This window comes from Felis catus, chromosome A3 (genome assembly GCF_018350175.1).
Source record: "Felis catus isolate Fca126 chromosome A3, F.catus_Fca126_mat1.0, whole genome shotgun sequence".
In the NCBI taxonomy this organism is placed as follows: Eukaryota; Metazoa; Chordata; class Mammalia; order Carnivora; family Felidae; genus Felis; species Felis catus.
In genome coordinates this window covers 90,474,052-90,491,410 of record NC_058370.1, presented here as the reverse complement: position 1 = coordinate 90,491,410, position 17,359 = coordinate 90,474,052, and the positions used below count along the sequence as shown (strand labels likewise).

Below are 17,359 nucleotides of genomic sequence, written 5' to 3'. Positions count from 1 at the left end.
AACTAGGCAGAGGACTGAGTGGCTAACTGCCTTTGCTTAAATCGTGTCCCCATGCCTCAATGCCCTTAGTTATCCAAAGGCCTTCAGGTTTAACCCCTCCATATTCTGGAATGGGGTAGGGGGTGGTGAGGGGGAGACATCTAGGAAACTCCTAGGAGAGAGAGATCTGAGTGTTTAATTGACTCCTTATGAAGATTTACAACTAACTTTCCTGCTTTTAGGCCTACCTTGTATCCTGGTCTTCAGATGTTTATACTGCCTCTGATTTCCTTTTTTTCTACTTTTGAGAACCATTTTGTATCAGTTAGAGACTATCTAATTCTTGAAGGTTCAGATAAAACATTTTTTAAAAACTATCTGATCCTGGTATTTATTTTTCTTTTCACTATAGAGAAAATTTCAGACATAACAAAAATAGAAAAAAATGATGATCCTTTTGTACCTATAATCCAGCTTCAATAATTATTCATGGGATATGGGAAAGGCTGTCTGTAATGCCTTTCCCATAAACATTTCGGTTAATGGTTATTGGTTAATCAAGGTTTTCTAATTATTTTAAAGTCAATTTTGATCATTTCTATTATTTTTCTAGTAAAATATCCATTTATCAGCCTTGTGGCTAAGAGCTTATTTTTTTAAGTTTATTTATTTTGAGAAAGAGAGAGGGAGCACACACATGAGCAGGGGAGGGGCAGAGAGTGAGAGAGAAAATCTCAAAAAGGCTCCTTGCTGTCAGCACAGAGCCCCATATGGGGCTTGAACTCATGAACTGTGAGTTCATGACTTGAGCCAAAATCAAGAGTTGGTCACTTAACCAACTGAGCCGCCTAGGAATCCCATGGCTAAGAGATTTAATTCCAGAAAAAGATTGTCTGGGTTTGAATATCTGTTCCTCCGTTTCGGCAGTCAATTAAGCTCTCTGTGCCTCAGTTTTCTCATCTGTAAAATGGGAATAATAATGTTACTTATCTCCGGGGTGCCTGGGTGGCTCAGTTGTTCAAGCGTCTTGATTTCAAGTGACTCTTGATTTCAGCTCAGGTCATGATCTCATGGTTTGTGAGATCTAGCCCCACGTTGGGCTCTGCACTGACAGTGCCCAGCCTGCTTGGGATTCTCTCTCTCTCTCAAAATAAATAAATAAACTTTAAAAAATAATGTTACTTATAAGATTGTTGAGAAGACTCAATGAAGTCATGCATGCAGTCATAAATGCAAAGCATTTAAAACAGTTCCTGACACACTGAAATGTTAATTATTATTATTATCAAAGTTAAAATGTATTGGCATAAAGTTTTTCATGACATTCACTTTTAATTTTTAAATTCTGCACTATATTTTTAGTTATATCTCTTTTTCATTCCTAATATTGTTTACTTACAAATTTATCTTCATGATTACTTTTATATAATTTGCCTATTTTAATAGTCTTTTGAAATAATTGCCTTTGGACTTATTAGCCATCTCTAATCTTGTTTTCTATTTCATTATTTTTTTGGTTTTATATTTATATTTTTCTACTTTCTTTGGGTTTTCTCTTTATTTTCCCCTAGGTTCTTTAGTTGAATGCTTATCACATTTCTTTTCCTTGTTTTTTCCTCCCTGCCTCCATCACTCCTTTTTCTTTCTCTTCTCTCCTTCCTTCTTTGTTTCCTCTAAGTATGTTGCACCCCATAAGTTTTAATATTTAGTAGTTGTAATTATGAGTTCTAAATATCTAATAATTTCCATTGTGGTTTCCTATTAAACCCATGATTATAAATTACTTTTAGTTTCCAAGCTTAGATGTGTATATATATGTATGTATGTATGTATGTGTGTGTGTGTGTGTGTGTATATATATATATATATATATGTATGTATATGTATATATTCTTACTGTAGAAGTATGATACAGATTCTTTGAAATTTACTAAGGCTTTCCCTGTGACCTAGCATATATGCTCTCTTTAAATGTTCCATTTGTACTTGAAAAAGAGGTGTGTTCTCTATTTGTTAGAGATAGATATTTGAGCTTTTTCAATTTGTTTATGAATGGACTTGACCATTTCTCCTTGAAATCCTACCTTTTTGTGTCATACATTTTGAGGCTGTGTTCATCTTTTACTTTATAGTTATGAAGGTGGAAGAAGAGAAGGCTGGGGTAGGGAAGCTGGACCCTACTAACTACAGGAGGAGATGTCAGGATCAGGAAGGTAAGGTCACCTTGAGAACTTGATGCAAATCCTAGGAGGTCTGACAATTTCTTTATCCTTATAACACCCCTCCAGCAGGGGAATCTAGAGAGCTGGTTCCTTTCCCTTACCCACCCACGGTGTCTTCTCTGGATCTAATGGGACCAGCCTTCACTGTGTCTTAAAGGGACCATATGGTCAGACTGAACACTGGAGACTGGCACTTTGTTTCTATGGATTAGGGCACAGCACCCCTGACACAAAATTAAACTTACCTAATTTTACAAGATGTACAAACCATACAAGATGCCAGTATTTCATAGATTCTAAAAATGGCAGCTCAGTTAAAACCAGTGCAAGAGGATGTTGAGTGGGGATATCTGTTGTTCTAAAATGCTGACTCAAAGACCCTTACTTCCTACACTCTACAGAAAAGCAACCACAGGGCTTATGAAGAGGCAACCAGACAGGCTACTGCCCCACCACTGTTCCAGCCCCACTTGGAGGGAAACGCTAATCTCACTGTCTAGCTGGATGCTTTGTTGAGCTTCAGAATGTGTAGAGCGATTCTGGGGCTGTAGATAGAGAAGAATGCAGCTGAAGAGTTCCTAGGAGAACTTGGCATTGTCCTGAGCCAAACTGCAAGGTGTTCACAGTCAGTGGAGAGGTTCTCCATTGTGAAGGAGGGAGCTTGGGGGAGGGCTAACTATTCTCCACAGTTCACCAGCTACACAGCCACACTCTGACGATTATGATAAGAGCCAGGAAGAAATGGGACAAGTTAGATCCAGGACAGAAAGTAAAATATCTTCCTGACAGCCATCTCCCCTGATTTCTTTAATAAGTATATTCTTCATGTGTATAGCCCTAACCATTTTCATAATCATTTTCCCATGTCATCCCATTCTATCTTCTCAAAAACCTTGCCCAGACACTAGAGAAAGGATTTTATTCCCACATTACAGGTGAGGATAATGAGTCCTAGAGAGGCAGATATCTATGGTCATAGAGCAAGTATAGAACAAGCCAGGGAGCACCCAGGGAAGCTGACTCTTGGGCAGAGGCCTTTCTGGTATACCAGCTGTTCCTGGTCTCAAGGGTGGAGAATAGGAACTCATCTGCTACGCCCTTAGAGTAAAACTACTTACCTCTAAATTTTGGTGTCTATGGCTTACTCAAATTACAGATTGCTTAAGAAATGTAGAATAGAGCAAGAGAAATCACACCATGCTAGAGGGAGAAGAGAGAAGAAAGGAGGAGCACCATTCATTCTGATACTGATCCACTAGAAAGCAAGGCTATACTTCATAAAAATCTCCACCTCACATTCCTGGGTACAGCCAAGAAAGACTGGAGGTTCAGAAGAGTGAGCAGTGAAGTGAGCTGGGGCAGGAGTCGGGCTCTAAATAGATTTAGACACTGAAATCCAGTTAACCTCATTTTCCTGTGCCTAGGAATGACTCATAGAGTCTTTTCACCAGGGTAGACACTCAACATATCTCTAAAAGGCTTAGATATACTTCTCCAAGATTCAGCTTGATGTGGTTTCTATGTGATAGCTGCAGCCATTGAATACCCAAACCTTTGTATCTGCATTTCAGGAGTTTGAGCCAAGAGACAGGCCTCCCTTCCAAGGAAAATAAAATCAAGTTAATGCAAATCTTGATGTAAGAACACAAATTCTAATTTCCTATTCTGCAGTAGCTTTCAACTCTCAGTTGCCATCCTTGGGCTTCAAAAATAGAGTAGTCCCCTTACCTGTGATTTCACTTTCTTCAGCTTCAGTTATCAGTAGTCAAGCATGGTCTGGAAGCAGATGATTCTCTTTCTGACACATCATCAGGTCAATAGTAGCTATATCACAATGCCTATGTCATTCATGTTACTTCATCTCATCATGTAAGCATTTTATCACCTCACATCATCACAAGAAGAAAGGTGAATACGTACAATAAGATATCTTGAGAGAGAGAGAGAGAGAGAGAGACCATATTCACAACACTTTAATTATAAAATTTTGTTACAATTATTCTATTCTATAATTTATTTGTTAATTTCTTACTGTGTCTAATTTATAAATTAAACTTTATCATAGGTATGTATGTGTAGGAAAAAACATGGTATATATATATAGAGTTCAGTGCTATCTGCAGTTTCAGGCATCCACTGGGGATCTTAGAACATATCCCCTGTGGATAAGGTGGAACCACTGTAATTATAATAATTTTTTTTTTTTGGCCAGCCTGCTCTTTGGAAAATTGTCACCAGGGAATTCCAGACTCAAACTTGTCCTAAACCAGTGGTTCTCGAACATTTTTGCTACAGTTCACATAGGAAGAGAAAAAGATCTTCCCACTCATTTACCCCACCCATTCTCATTTCTCTTCAAAAAGAAGAAAAAAGAGAACAAAGTGTAAAGGCCCAAAAGAGAAAAGTAGCTTTAGAACTCAGGGAGGGGAGAGATGAATACGTGAAGTACAGGGAATTTTTAGGATGGTGAAACTATGCTGTATGATACTGTAATGGTAGATGCCCATCATTATGCATTTGTCAAAACTCATAAAACTATATAACACTAAGAGTGAACCTTATTGTAAACTATAGACTATAGTTAATCATAGTGTATCAATATTGGTTTATTAATTGTAACAAATGTACCACACTAATGCAAATTGTTCATAATAGGGGAATCTATTCATAGCAATAAATGCCTACATTAAGAAAAAAGAAAGAGCCCAAGTAAACAACCTAACTTTATACCTTAAGGAACTAGAAAAAGAAAAACAAACTAAGCCCAAAGTTAGTGGAGGGAGGATATAACAAAGATCAGAACAGAAATAGGTAAAATAGAGACTAAAAAGACAATAGAAATGATCAATGAAACTAAGAACTGGTTTTTGAAATGATAAAATAAGCAAATCTTTAGCTAAACTTACTAAGGGAGGAAAAAAAGAGAAAACTCTAATAAATGAAATTAGAAATGAAAGAAAACACATTACAACTGAAAACAGATATAAAAAATCAGAAGAGACTACTATGAACAATTATATGCCAATAGTTTGGACAACTTAGAAGAAATAGATAAATCCCTAAAGATACAACTTACCAAAACTGAATAATGAAGAAACAGAAAACCTGAATAGACCAATTACTAGCAAGGAATTTGAATCAGTAATCAAAAACCTCCCAACAAACAAAAATTCAGGAACAGATGGCTTCACTGGTGAATTGTGTCAAACATTTAAATAAGAATTAATAGTAATCCTTCTCAAACTCTTCCAAAAAATAGAAGAGAGGAGAACACTCTTTTTTTTACAATGTTTGTTTTTGAGAGAGAGAGAGAGAGAGAGAGAGAGAGCGAGCAGGGAAGGGGCAAAGAGAAAGGGAGACACAGAGCCTGAAATAGGCTCCAGGCTCTGAGCTGTCAGCACACAGCCTGATACAGGGCTCGAACCCATGAACCACAAGATCATGACCTGAGCTGATGTTGGATGCTTAACTGACTGAGCCACCCAGGCACCCCCAGAAGGGAACACTTTCAAATTCATTTTATGATGCTAGCATTACTCTAATACCAAAACTATGACACTACAAGAAAAGAAAATTACATGCCAATATCTCTGATGAACATAGGTGCAAAAATCCTCAACAAAATATTGGGAAACCAAATTCAACAATACATTAAAAGGATCCTACACCATGATCAAGTAGGATTTATTTCAGGAATACAAGGATGGTTCAACATCTACAGATCAATCAATGTGATATACCCCACTAACAAAATGAAGGATAAAAATCATAAGATTATCTCAATAGATGTAGAAAATATATTTAACAAAATCCAACATCCATTCATTATCAAAAATCTCAACAAACTGAGTATAGAGGGAATGTACCTCAACATAACAAAGTCCATATATGACAAGCCTACAGCTATCATACTCAACAATGAAAAGCTGAAAGCTTTTCCTCTAAGATCAGGGACAAGGTCAAGATGCCCACTCTTGCACTTTTATTCAATATTGTACTGGAAGTCTTAGCCAGAGCAATTAGTCAAGAAAAAGAAATAAAAGGCATTCAAATCAGAAAGGAAGAAGTAAAACCATCTCTACTTGCAGATGACATGATATTATATATGGAAAACCCAAAAGACTCCACCAAAAAACTGTTAGAACTAAAAAACAATTTCAGTAAATTTGCAGGATACAAAACCAATATACAAAAATAAATACATATATATTTCTATATATGAATAATGAACTATCAAAAAGAGAAATTAAGAAAACAATTCTATTTACATTTGCAACAAAAAGAATAAAATACATAGGAATAAATAAACTTAACAAGGGAGGGAAAAGACTTGTACACTGAAAATTTTAATACCTTGGTCAAAGAAATTGAAGAAGACACAAATAAATGGAAAGATATTCCATGCTCATGGATTGTACAAATTAATATTGTTAAAGTGTCTGTGTTACCCAAAGCAGTCTACAGATTTAATGCAATCCCTATCAAAATTCCAATGGTATTTTACACAGAAATAGAATAAATAGTTCTTAAATTTGTATGGAACCATGAAAGACCCTGAATAGCCAACAGTGACCTTGCAAAAGAACAAAGCTGGAGGCATCATACTTCCTGATTCAAAAGATATTACAAAGCTATAGTAATCAAGACAGTATAGTATTGGCATAAAAGCAGACACATAGATCAATGGAAAAGAATAGAAAACCCAGATATACACACACACACTTGTAAGTTCAATTAATTTATGACAAAGGAGCCCAGAATATACAATGGGGAAAGGATAGTCTTTCTGATGAGAAAACAGGACAGCCACATGCATAAGAATAAGACTGGATCTGGGCACCTGGGTGGCTCAGTCGGTTAAGTGTCTGACTCTTGATTTTGGCTCAGGTCATGATCTCACGGTTCGTGAGTTTGAGCCCCACATCAGGCTCTGTGCTGATGGTGTGGAGTCTGCTTCGGATTCTCTCTCTCCCTCTCTCTTTTTCTCTGCCCCTCTCCTGCTCACATGTTCTCTCTCTCTCTCTCTCTCTCTCTCTCTCTCTCTCTCAAATAAATAAAGCTTTAAAAAAAAGAATAAAACTGGATCTCTATTTTACATCACATACACACACACACACCTTAAAATGGATAAAAGACTGATGTAAGACCTGAAACCATAGAACTCCTAGAAGAACACATAGGGGGTTAGCGTTTTGGCATCAGTCTTGGCAGTGACAGAGAAAGACAAATACTATACGATCTCATTCCTATGTGAGAACCAAACTCATAGAAACAGAGAACAGATTAGTGGTTGCCAGAGGCAGGAGTTTGGGAGTGGACAAAATGGGTGAAAGTGGTGAAAGGTACAAACTGCCACCATAGGATAAACAAGTTCTGGAGATGGAATGTACAGCATGGTAACTATAGTTAGCAATCTGTATATTTGGAAGTTGCCAAGAGAGTGATTCTAAAATTTCTCATCAGAAGAAAAAGAATGAAACTATATAAGATGATGGATGTTAACTAGACTTATTGTGGTAGTAATTTTGCAATATATACATGTACCAAATCAGTATATTGTACACTTTACACTTGAACAGTGTTATAGGTCAATTATACCTCCATAAAAAAATAATAGGGGAAACTGTTGTGGAGTGGGGGTAGGGCAGAGATAAGATGGAAGTCTAAGTACTTATGTATTATCTGCTCAATTATTCTGTAACTATACAACTACATCTATTGATTATTTTAAAAGCTGTTGACCAATTCAACAACACTGATGAAAAACTGATAACAGAATATCCATCCTGAGAGCTGAGAGAATTCCAACTGCTCTTGTGTGAACAGACCTAGTGGGGGCTTTACACAGCAAACAGCCTTCTTAGTGGAATTCCAAATTAAAGTTCTTGGTAATTCTAGTTTTTGAAAATTCTGGTATATAAAACCAGCTTTGAGAAATCCATAATAACTCACTTTTCTGATAAGCAGTTTATGTAGTTTTTGGTTATTAGTAATAAATGGTCCTTGATGGAAATATATACAGCTTTCCCAAAGAGGGGATCGGTATTTTGGACTAAATCTGTGGCTCACTGGGGGACTGTCTCCTGGGCCATGTGTCATAAGGCCTATGTGGTTACTGCCATTCTGGACAAGCAAGAACAGAGTGATGGGAGTTCTGCTCATTCTAACAAGAGTTCCAACTATAGCACCAAGGGTCTTGTTTCCAGCAACTGCTGAGTTGTTCAGAAATGGGATTCTGTCAAACCCAAGACTCAGGGCAGGGGCCCTGTCCAGGAATCCCATGTCTTCCATTTTGCTTTGGTGGCCCTAGCTCTTTGTAACTAGAGGCTGTTAAAGGGAAATGCCCATTTTCAGTAACTCTTGCCTCCCCTGTCTTTTGTGCTTTGCCCACAGACTGCCGTTCCATCCACATTGGGCTTTCGGTCCCCAGTTACCCTCAAAGGAAAAGAGATCATCAGCAAGGACGTCTTTCAGGACTGCAGAAGGTCTGCTGGGGCCTGCAGCCAGACAAGCCACAGCAGGAACTGACTGGCACGGGGAGCAGGGGAAGCAGCCGGGATGGCAATGTGGATCGTGTCAGCAGGACCCGTGAGTTCTTGAGGGGCGTGTTCAGGGGAGCCATCTGGTGAGTGCAGCGGCTTGGGTGGCGGGATGGATAAAGTCGGAAGATTCTCTGCAGACTAATGATGCCCCAAGGCTGTTAGCACCTGCTGCCCTGCTGCCACTGCAGACCAACCTCCCTGCTCAGAGGCACCTTTAGTCAGGCTGAGCGCCATCTCTCTCTGGTGACTCTGAGACTTCTGCTCTGATCCCCCCCAAGTTGGTTTCATGGGTTAATTCTCAGAATCATTTTCCTCAATTCCAAATTCCTGGAGGCCACACAGCCATGGCATGACTAACCTAACCACAAACATGACTGTTTGGCATGAAGCACTGTGCTCAGTAAACTGAATTACCTCTTCCCTTTCCTCACCTGAGCTTGATGGAATGGTCGAGAATTGTCTAGGCACCTGCGCGGTAGCTTGCAGACCCCTGGGAAGCTCTCTCCCAGGTCAGCAAATCCCCTGAGGCCTTCCTCTGCTGCTGCAGAAATCAGCTCTGGACTGATTAAAAATCAGTATTTTTGGGGCGCCTGGGTGGCTCAGTCGGTTAGGCGTCCAACTTCAGCTCAGGTCACGATCTCACGGTCTGTGAGTTCTAGCCCCGCATCGGGCTCTGGGCTGATGGCTCAGAGCCTGGAGCCTGCTTCCGATTCTGTGTCTCCCTCTCTCTCTGCCCCTCCCCCATTCATGCTCTGTCTCTCTCTGTCCCAAAAATAAATAAACGTTAAAAAAATTTTTTTTTAAAGAAAAATAAAAATCAGTATTTTGTTCCTCCCCATGGAAAGAAAAATATCAATCTTAAGAGGAGTGAAGAGTCTGGAATCCTTAGAGCACAGCTGTGATGTTTTACTCTTTTGAGACTTTACTGTTTCTAGGGACATGATTTCACCCCAACGTATCCTAAATCTGCCCAACAAATAGCATCTCATTGGGCTCTATTATATATTTCCACTGTCTTGAGCAAGGCAAAATGAGTTATTTTACTATCTAAAGCTTCAAAGGAATGTCAGAGGCAGTAATAGTGTTTCAGCGTCCCTGTAGGAAAAGATCTGACGCTCATGCTCCCAAAAGCCAACTGAGCCACCCCCAACCTTGCAGCTGCCCTGAACAACTGCTCTCATTGTACCAAGTCTACTAAGGCCCATGGCTTTTCCAGATTAAATGTGTCTATGTGGCAGATGGGTTAATGGAAGTCCTTTGCGGCTGTCTAGCATAGGAGATGAGCTCTGATTAAAACATGCATGTGCACACATACACACAACACACATGCACATGCGTGTGCACATGTATCTGCCCAGAGGGTAGGAACATCAGGGACCCAGAGGAGAGCAAGCCTGTTGGGAAGATCTCCCACTCCCCATGTTGGATCTAGATGGGGCATTCTCCTCTAACCCTACCACCTTCCCCACATTTAGGGATGAGGTTCCCCTTTGAAAATCAAATTTTCTGGGTCTCTCCTGAGTTATGGAAGAAATATATAACATGGTAGGTTATTGTGGTGGGTAAGTAAATGTGGTAGGCATTTAATATATATTAGTTTAGTTAATACACATTAACCCAATTTAAGAGCAAGGAACCCAAGTCTTTTTCCTCTACTAGTGGATATTGGTTTGGTTTTGCTGTCCTCACTGGTACCAAGAACTTCTGAAATCCTTCTGGTGGGAGGGGTGTGAAAAGTTATTCTTATACTTACCTGATACAAGTTCTTATACTTGCCTGATATTAAATAACTTTGGGGCCACTAAAAGATCAAAACCACCCCAGATGATCAGGAAAGGAGAGCTAGGCTGTTTTCCAGTGAGGCATTTGAGCCTTATATTGTTCCAAAGCCTTAGGACCAAGGACATATTTCATTTGGTCTTCTATTCTCATTTCCAGTGAGGAAGGAACAAGGGTTGGGACAGAACACATATTTGTCTCTAAAGCATCTTCTCCATGAACACTTCATGAGACAGTTTTTCCAACATAGGTGCAAAGACAGTTGGGGTTCTTTTAGAGTTTGCAGCTTTAAAATGGGCTAGCGTCCTTGCCTTTGTGTACTTACAAATTTGTGCCTTGGAAGGATACATCTTGGAAAGAGGTGGGGGAAAGGAAGAAGGAAAAAGAAAGAAAGATGATCATTCTAGCCCTTAAATGCCCCATTTGGGGTGGGGAGCAGGTAGGAAAGCAAGTTAAAATTTATTTCCCAAAGGAAGTCTGGGGCACCTGGCTGGCTCAGTCAGTAGAGGAATGCTTGATCTTGGGGTTGTGAGTTCAAGCCCCATATTGGGTGGCACAGAGATTACTTAAAAAAAAAAAACCCCAAAAAAACAACGGGCACCTGGGTGGTTCAGTCGGTTGAGTGTCCAACTTTGGCTCAGGTCATGATCTCACAGCTGTGAGTTTGAGCCCTGCATCAGGCTCTGTGCTGATAGCTCAGAGCCTGGAGCCTGCTCCAAATTCTGTGTCTCCCTCTCTCTCTTCTCCTCCCCCACTCATGCTCGTGCTCTCTCTCTCTCTCTCTCTCTCTCTCTCTCTCTCTCTCAAAAATAAATAAACATTAAAAAAAAAAAACTCCTCCCAAAAGAAGCCTATATTTTCTCTCTCTTCTTGTCCTTTGGCACCTTAAAACCTGGATCTCCTAGAATTATCAACATATGCAGCATTCCCTCCCCAGCCATGAGAGCTATTCTAAAAACAAACAAAAAAATCCTATTAGAAGAGAATCCTTAGTTATTGGCATTAGGACCTTGAGGGGAAATTAGGATTGAGCATCCAAGTTTGCAAGTGAACCAGTGAAAGTCTTAATAAATGGAAAGTGTCACCTTTTGGGATGAGCACTGGGTGTTGTATGGAAACCAATTTGACAATAAACTTCATATATTGAAAAAAATAAATCCAAGTTAATTAAAAAAAATAAATAAATAAATAAATAAATAAATGGAAAGTGTTCATAAACTATACATTAACCAGATTTACCCTATTCTTTGAGAATTAGCTAAAGTGGAATCTAGCCTCCCTGGCCTCATCCAGGGGAAGGTCCATGTCTTTCCCCAAATTTCTGTGCCTTCCCAGGCGCTGCCAGTCTCACTGTCTGGCTCCAAGTCCGTCCATAGTGGGCTCATCTCACTATGTTTCACTGCCTATACCTGTTCTCTGCCTTCACCTCTAGGCCTTCTCAGGCATGGAGTTCAGACCTTCTTTGGTTTTCCCCAAATTGGTTATGCATGGCATATATGTGAGTAGAAGGCTTTGCTGAAGGTTCAGAACCAAGTTTAACATTGCAGAGATACATACTAGATATCTGTGTTCCTCTGGTGACTGGAAGTTTTCCAGTGCACATTTTTCTGTGCAGTTCCAGCCTCCTATCACATATTTTGGGGGCTCCTGCCCACCCTTGTCCCCTCCTGAGTCCCCTCATATGTTCTTGCTTTCAGTGTTGAGCCCCGTCCTCACATACATGCTCAGTCCCCTCCTTTTTAGTTACGTCAATTTTTCTTCCTGCCCCTCCTTGGCTCAGGGCCCATTTTTGTACAGCCGAGGCCACATAATGGGTTGAACTAAACACAAAGACCATCTCCTCTAAGTCTAGCCCTTCAACATCCTTGAAAACCTGAAGGAGGCTTTGACATTTCCTTCTCCCCCTACTCCCACCCAGGGTCCTCTGCAGGCCATGTCAAGACTGTGTGTGTGAATCAGGCCCCCACACCCCTGTTGGCTTAGACAGGAGAAGCAGTAACTGTCTAATTTGATTTTAAATAACAGTTTCCTCACTTTACTGCATTTATAGTCACCAAAACAAAACAATAAAAGCCATATGCTAACTGAAGACTACTGGGGACATTTCATATACCTTACATTATAAATCATGGATATGGTACAATCAATTGCCCTTTACTATTTTGGCTCCCCTTAAATGTCAGAATCTCTTCCTCTGGGGCTCCAGTGAGATAAGTGTCATTGCTCTCTTTTCTCTGCAGCATATTGAGGATGACGCCCTTCCTGGGGAAGGCGGAGGGATCTCTTATTTGGATTTGGTTGAATCTCCCCCTTGCCCAACACACCAAGATCTGCCAAGCCTTGATTCCACCCACTAGCATGTAGGGGAGCCAGCAGTGCCCTGGCCAGGCTCTGCCAGTCCTCTGACACAGCTCTTCACTTGGCCAGGGCCAGGGCCAGGGCCAGGGCCAAGGTTTCTTTTCCTTGGCCTTCCTTCTTTTCTTGCCTTTGGCCTGCTCTGCCATTGCTTTACTCCCCTCTTTTACTGATTCCTGTTCTTTCTTATTCTAACTATTCTTACTACAGTGACCCAACATTCTTTATAACTCTTACACTTGGAGTTTTTAAGAAGGTACAAAGAAGAAAATATCCAACCCTAGAATCCCCTATAAGGGGCACTCATGGTTAAGAAGGTAATTTGATCATATGTATTAGAAATCTACTTGAGCTGGCTTGGGCAAGGAGGCAGTGTGTGTGTGTGTGTGTGTGTGTGTGTGTGTGTGTGTACGCACACGTCTTATTACAAAACCAAAGAAGTTTTTCACAGTCCCAAAGCAGAATAAACAGCCAGGCTCAATGGGTAGACATAGCACCTCTCAGTCCCCTCTCTGGGACTGATGGCCCCTGCCCCTGCTTCTCCTGTGGGTCTGCTCCATTCCCTTCTCTCTGTCGCCCTTTCTGCATCTCTGTGCCCTTTTATCTTAGTTTACGTGCTCTCTTTTCCAGAGACCATCAGGAAAGGCCCCAGCTATCTTGGAGACCCAATTCAAAATTTCCAGGCTTGGCTCAGATGTCCAATGATTAACTGTAGCCAAGGGGCACAGGTCATACATTCCATAAACACAGCTGCCAGAGGACATCCTTTTGGGTATGGACTGGGCTGACATCCCTAACACTACCATGATAAGAGGAATCCCTATAAACACTAAAGGGGGCAGATTCGCTTCCTCTTCTTAGAGAACACATTTGGAGTTTTAGGACAGCTTCCTAGAAAAAGAATTTTGCTGTCTATGAAGTTAGGATTGGGGGGCTTTTACATCACCTCTCAAGACCCACCTCACACAATTGCAGGAATGACTTTATAACCCTAGATCAGTCTCCCAGTCCCCAATATTCAGTTGCCTTGAGCTACCCAAAGTCTCCACCCAGCTCCACCCCTAACAGCATTTCCTTGTCCTTGGCTCCTTTCTTGCCAAGCCTAATCCCAGATGATACGCTCATGAGTGCTAATTAGTGAATTCATTCACCCAGCAAATATTTATTGAGTGCCCATGCTGTGTGAACCCTGTACTGGGGACCAGCAGCATGATGCAAGCAAGGTAGACTCCGATCTTGCAAAGTTGGGCATCTAGAGATTCATGTGGAACTCAAGACAGAGGGAGAGAACCTCTGAAAGGGCTCATCCAGGGCCCCAGCCCCAGGATCAAATCCTCATCCTGACTTCCTGACTGCCTAATTGCCTTCCGGGTCTTTACTAGTTGTTGAAGACTGGCTTGTTTGTAGTATACTAGATCATTTTGTGCTTTACTCATCCAATAACTGGACAGTCCCCACCCAGTAAAAGCACAATTCTGCTTGCTTCTTTTAGTGTGCTTCCTGAAGCTTGGTCCTGCTGGGTTATGTTTCTCCCAGCAACTGCTGGGGGAGTCATATCGTGGGCCGTCGCTATGTGACTCTCCCTGTGTGCTATCAACCACAGGGGCTATTACCTGTGGCATTTCTCATTATGTGGATTAACTTCTGATGTGCTGCACGCACGTGGGGCCCACAGTGCATTAGAGCCACCCTGATCCAGGAGCCCAGCGTGTGGTGGGCTAAACCTTCTGTGGGCAGGAGGGAGGGGCAGAGAGAGTGGAAGGCCCTCGGGGTGGAGGGCAGGGAGGCAGCATGGGAGCAGCATGAGCATTTAGAGGCTGAAAAGGATTGAGCCCTTGGAATGTTTAAAAGGGCCAGGCTGATGACTGGTAACAAGGGAGAAATGTGTCAGACCTGCTGGCAACAACAACAATAGCAATATCATTTATTGGGTGACTGGTGTATACCAAGCACTGTGCCAACCACATCACACTTATTATCTTCCTGAATGGCTATCACAATCTAGTGAGGTAGGCTTGATTATTCCCACTTAATAGATGGGGAAACTAAGGCTCAGAGAACTTAAATGCTTTGCCAAAATCCTACTGCTAGTAATCAGCAGAGTCAGGTGTTAAACCCAGGTCTGGGCTCTTAAAGCACCACATGGATAAAGAGAATCTTCTGGCATCCTTGACAATCTCTCTTTGGGTGCTTTGGGGTCACCCACAGCCCCTGACCCAGTGTGGCATGGAGTAGCTACCTAGTGGTGCTCAAGAGGAGATGGGCCAACTTCAGCCACAGTGGCTTGTGAGCTGTAGAGCCTGGGACCCTGGGGAGGGGCCCATCTACTCACTGTCCTGTCCTGCTGAGAAGCCCAGCATTGCAGAAACTTCTGGATGGTGGTGTTTGCTTGGAGCCCAGTACCTAAACAGACACCCTGACCTTCTGCTGCTGTTTCCTCAGCTTTATTTTTTTTAAGTTTTTTTATTTATTTATGAGAGAGAGAGAGACAGAGACAGAGACAGCAAGAGTAGGGGAGGGGCAGAGAAAGAGGGAGACACAGAACCCGAAGGAGGCTCCAGGCTCTGAGCTGTCAGCACAGAGCCCGATGCGGGGCTTGAAATCACAAACCGTGAGATCATGACCTGAGCCAAAGTCGGATGCTTAACCGACTGAGCCACCTAGGCACCCCTGTTTCCTCAGCTTTAAAGTGGGCACCCTCGATCATTGAGCCCCAAGGATGAAAATGTGAGTGGGGCCAACCATGTGCGGGTGGGCAGTGTAGGGTGGAGGATGTCAGTGGACTTGACTCTCCTCCAGGTTCCCCTAATTTGGGGCCTGATGGGGCCTTTCTGTGGTATAAACTGGGTCTCAAATTTCTCATCTGTGAAGTGAAGGGCTTAGATTCTTCGACAACAGCTAAGCTCCCTCCTAACCCTGAGACTTAGAGAATCCAAGGCTCAGCACCCCTTGGAGCAGTAGCCGCCCAGTGACCTCTAATCAACCTTGGCACATTCTAAGTACTCAGTAAGAACTTGTTGAACCGAACCCAGGAGATTAGGAGTTTCTCAGCAGAGCAAAATAATTCCCCAGTGGGGTTCTCCCCACAGCCTCAAGTAACCAGTTCCCCCTGTCCATGGGCTCCCAGGAAACATCCACTTAGTGATGGTATTTAGCACTTTGTCCTAGAAGTAGATAAAGAGCTAGAGGATCAGGAGTCTGGGTTAACAGTTGGGGACAGAGGGGGCTCCTGGGTGGCTCAGTCAGTTAAGCATCTGACTCTTGATTTTGTATCAGGTCATGATCTCACAGTTCTTGGGATTGAGCCCCACATCGCACTCTGCACTGACAGCTCAGAGCCTGCTTGGGATTCACTCTCTCTCTCTTCCTCTCTCTCTCTCTGCCCCTCCCCTGCTCATGTGAGCTCATCCTCACCCTCTCTCTCTCTCTCTCTCTCTCTCTCTCTCTCTGAAAATAAATAAACTTAAAAAAAATAATAGCAAAAAAAAGTTGGGGACAGAGAAAAAACAGCTGTGTGGAACATTACTGACCAAGCATGGTTGCTTTGAAACCTGAGACCCCACAACAACCCTCCCTAACCATCCCACCTCCAGGTGTGGTGGGGGGAACCACTGCGCAGCTGAGAGAACTCTGTCTTGGCAGCCACTCTCCAGCCGCTCACCTGCAGCCAAGGCTCTTAAGGAGGCCCCGGGGAGTCTGAGGGCAAATCCTACCTCTGCCTTTATAAAGGGGCCTGAGGAGAGGTGCTGGGGCTCTCCTGGAGCCCTCATGGGGGAGGCGGGACGGAGGCAGTTCCGCCAGTGTTCTCACAGACCCGCAGCTGTTCCACCCTGCCCCTGCCACCGTGAAGACCCAGCTGCCTGTTCCAGTCTCTGCGCTGCTGAGCCCCTCTCTCTCCAGTGCACTTGAGGGCCCCACCCCTCACACTGCTCTCTCACATTCTTCCCTCTCATTCTCTCTCTCTCACACATATCCTCTCTCTCTCACACACACACTTCTCTCATACTGTATCTTTAATTCACCCTCAATATAGTCTTTCTCTCACACTACATCTCTTTTCTCTCCCACATATAGCCTTCTCTCTCTACCACCCGTCTTTCACGCATTCCTTCCCTCTCTCTGTTTCTCTCCCTCTTCTCTCCCTACACCTCCCCTGGTGCATAACTGGAAACAAAGTGAGTTTGTTGTGACCGGTGGGGAAGAGGACGTTTGGAGGCAGTGGCCAGGGCGGCAGCAGCAGAGACAGGCTGGGGCCAGAAGCCGTGCCGACAGCCGGAGACCTCAGTGCTCAGCTCTTCCAGGGAGCAGGTAATGCCCCAGACAGGGCTGGTTCAGGCGTCCTGCTCTCTGCCCTGTCTCATCTCCCTATTGGTTGTTCCATCTCTTTGTCTTCCTATCTGGCCTTTAACGGGAAGGGGATTCCAAACTTAGGGAAGAGTAGGCACAAGGATCCAAGGAGTAAGGTGCCCTCCTCGTCAGAGA

The 17,359-nt window shown here is 42.6% G+C and overlaps 1 protein-coding gene across 9 annotated transcripts in view; it reads left to right on the top strand.

Moving 5' to 3' along the window:
- The window catches only part of SLC4A5 (solute carrier family 4 member 5), a 109,640-nt gene that overhangs the window by 21,678 nt on the left and 70,603 nt on the right, over nucleotides 1-17,359 (top strand). For 7 of the 9 annotated variants that reach the window (XM_045054426.1, XM_045054430.1, XM_045054429.1 and 4 more), the window contains 2 exons: nucleotides 2,112-2,192; nucleotides 8,595-8,789. In XM_045054426.1, the coding sequence (XP_044910361.1) occupies nucleotides 2,112-2,192; nucleotides 8,595-8,789 (276 nt within the window). Of the gene's footprint in view, nucleotides 1-2,111; nucleotides 2,193-8,594; nucleotides 8,790-16,405; nucleotides 17,186-17,359 lie in introns of those variants that run through there. The other 2 variants (XM_045054425.1, XM_019827444.3) reach the window with 2 other exon arrangements.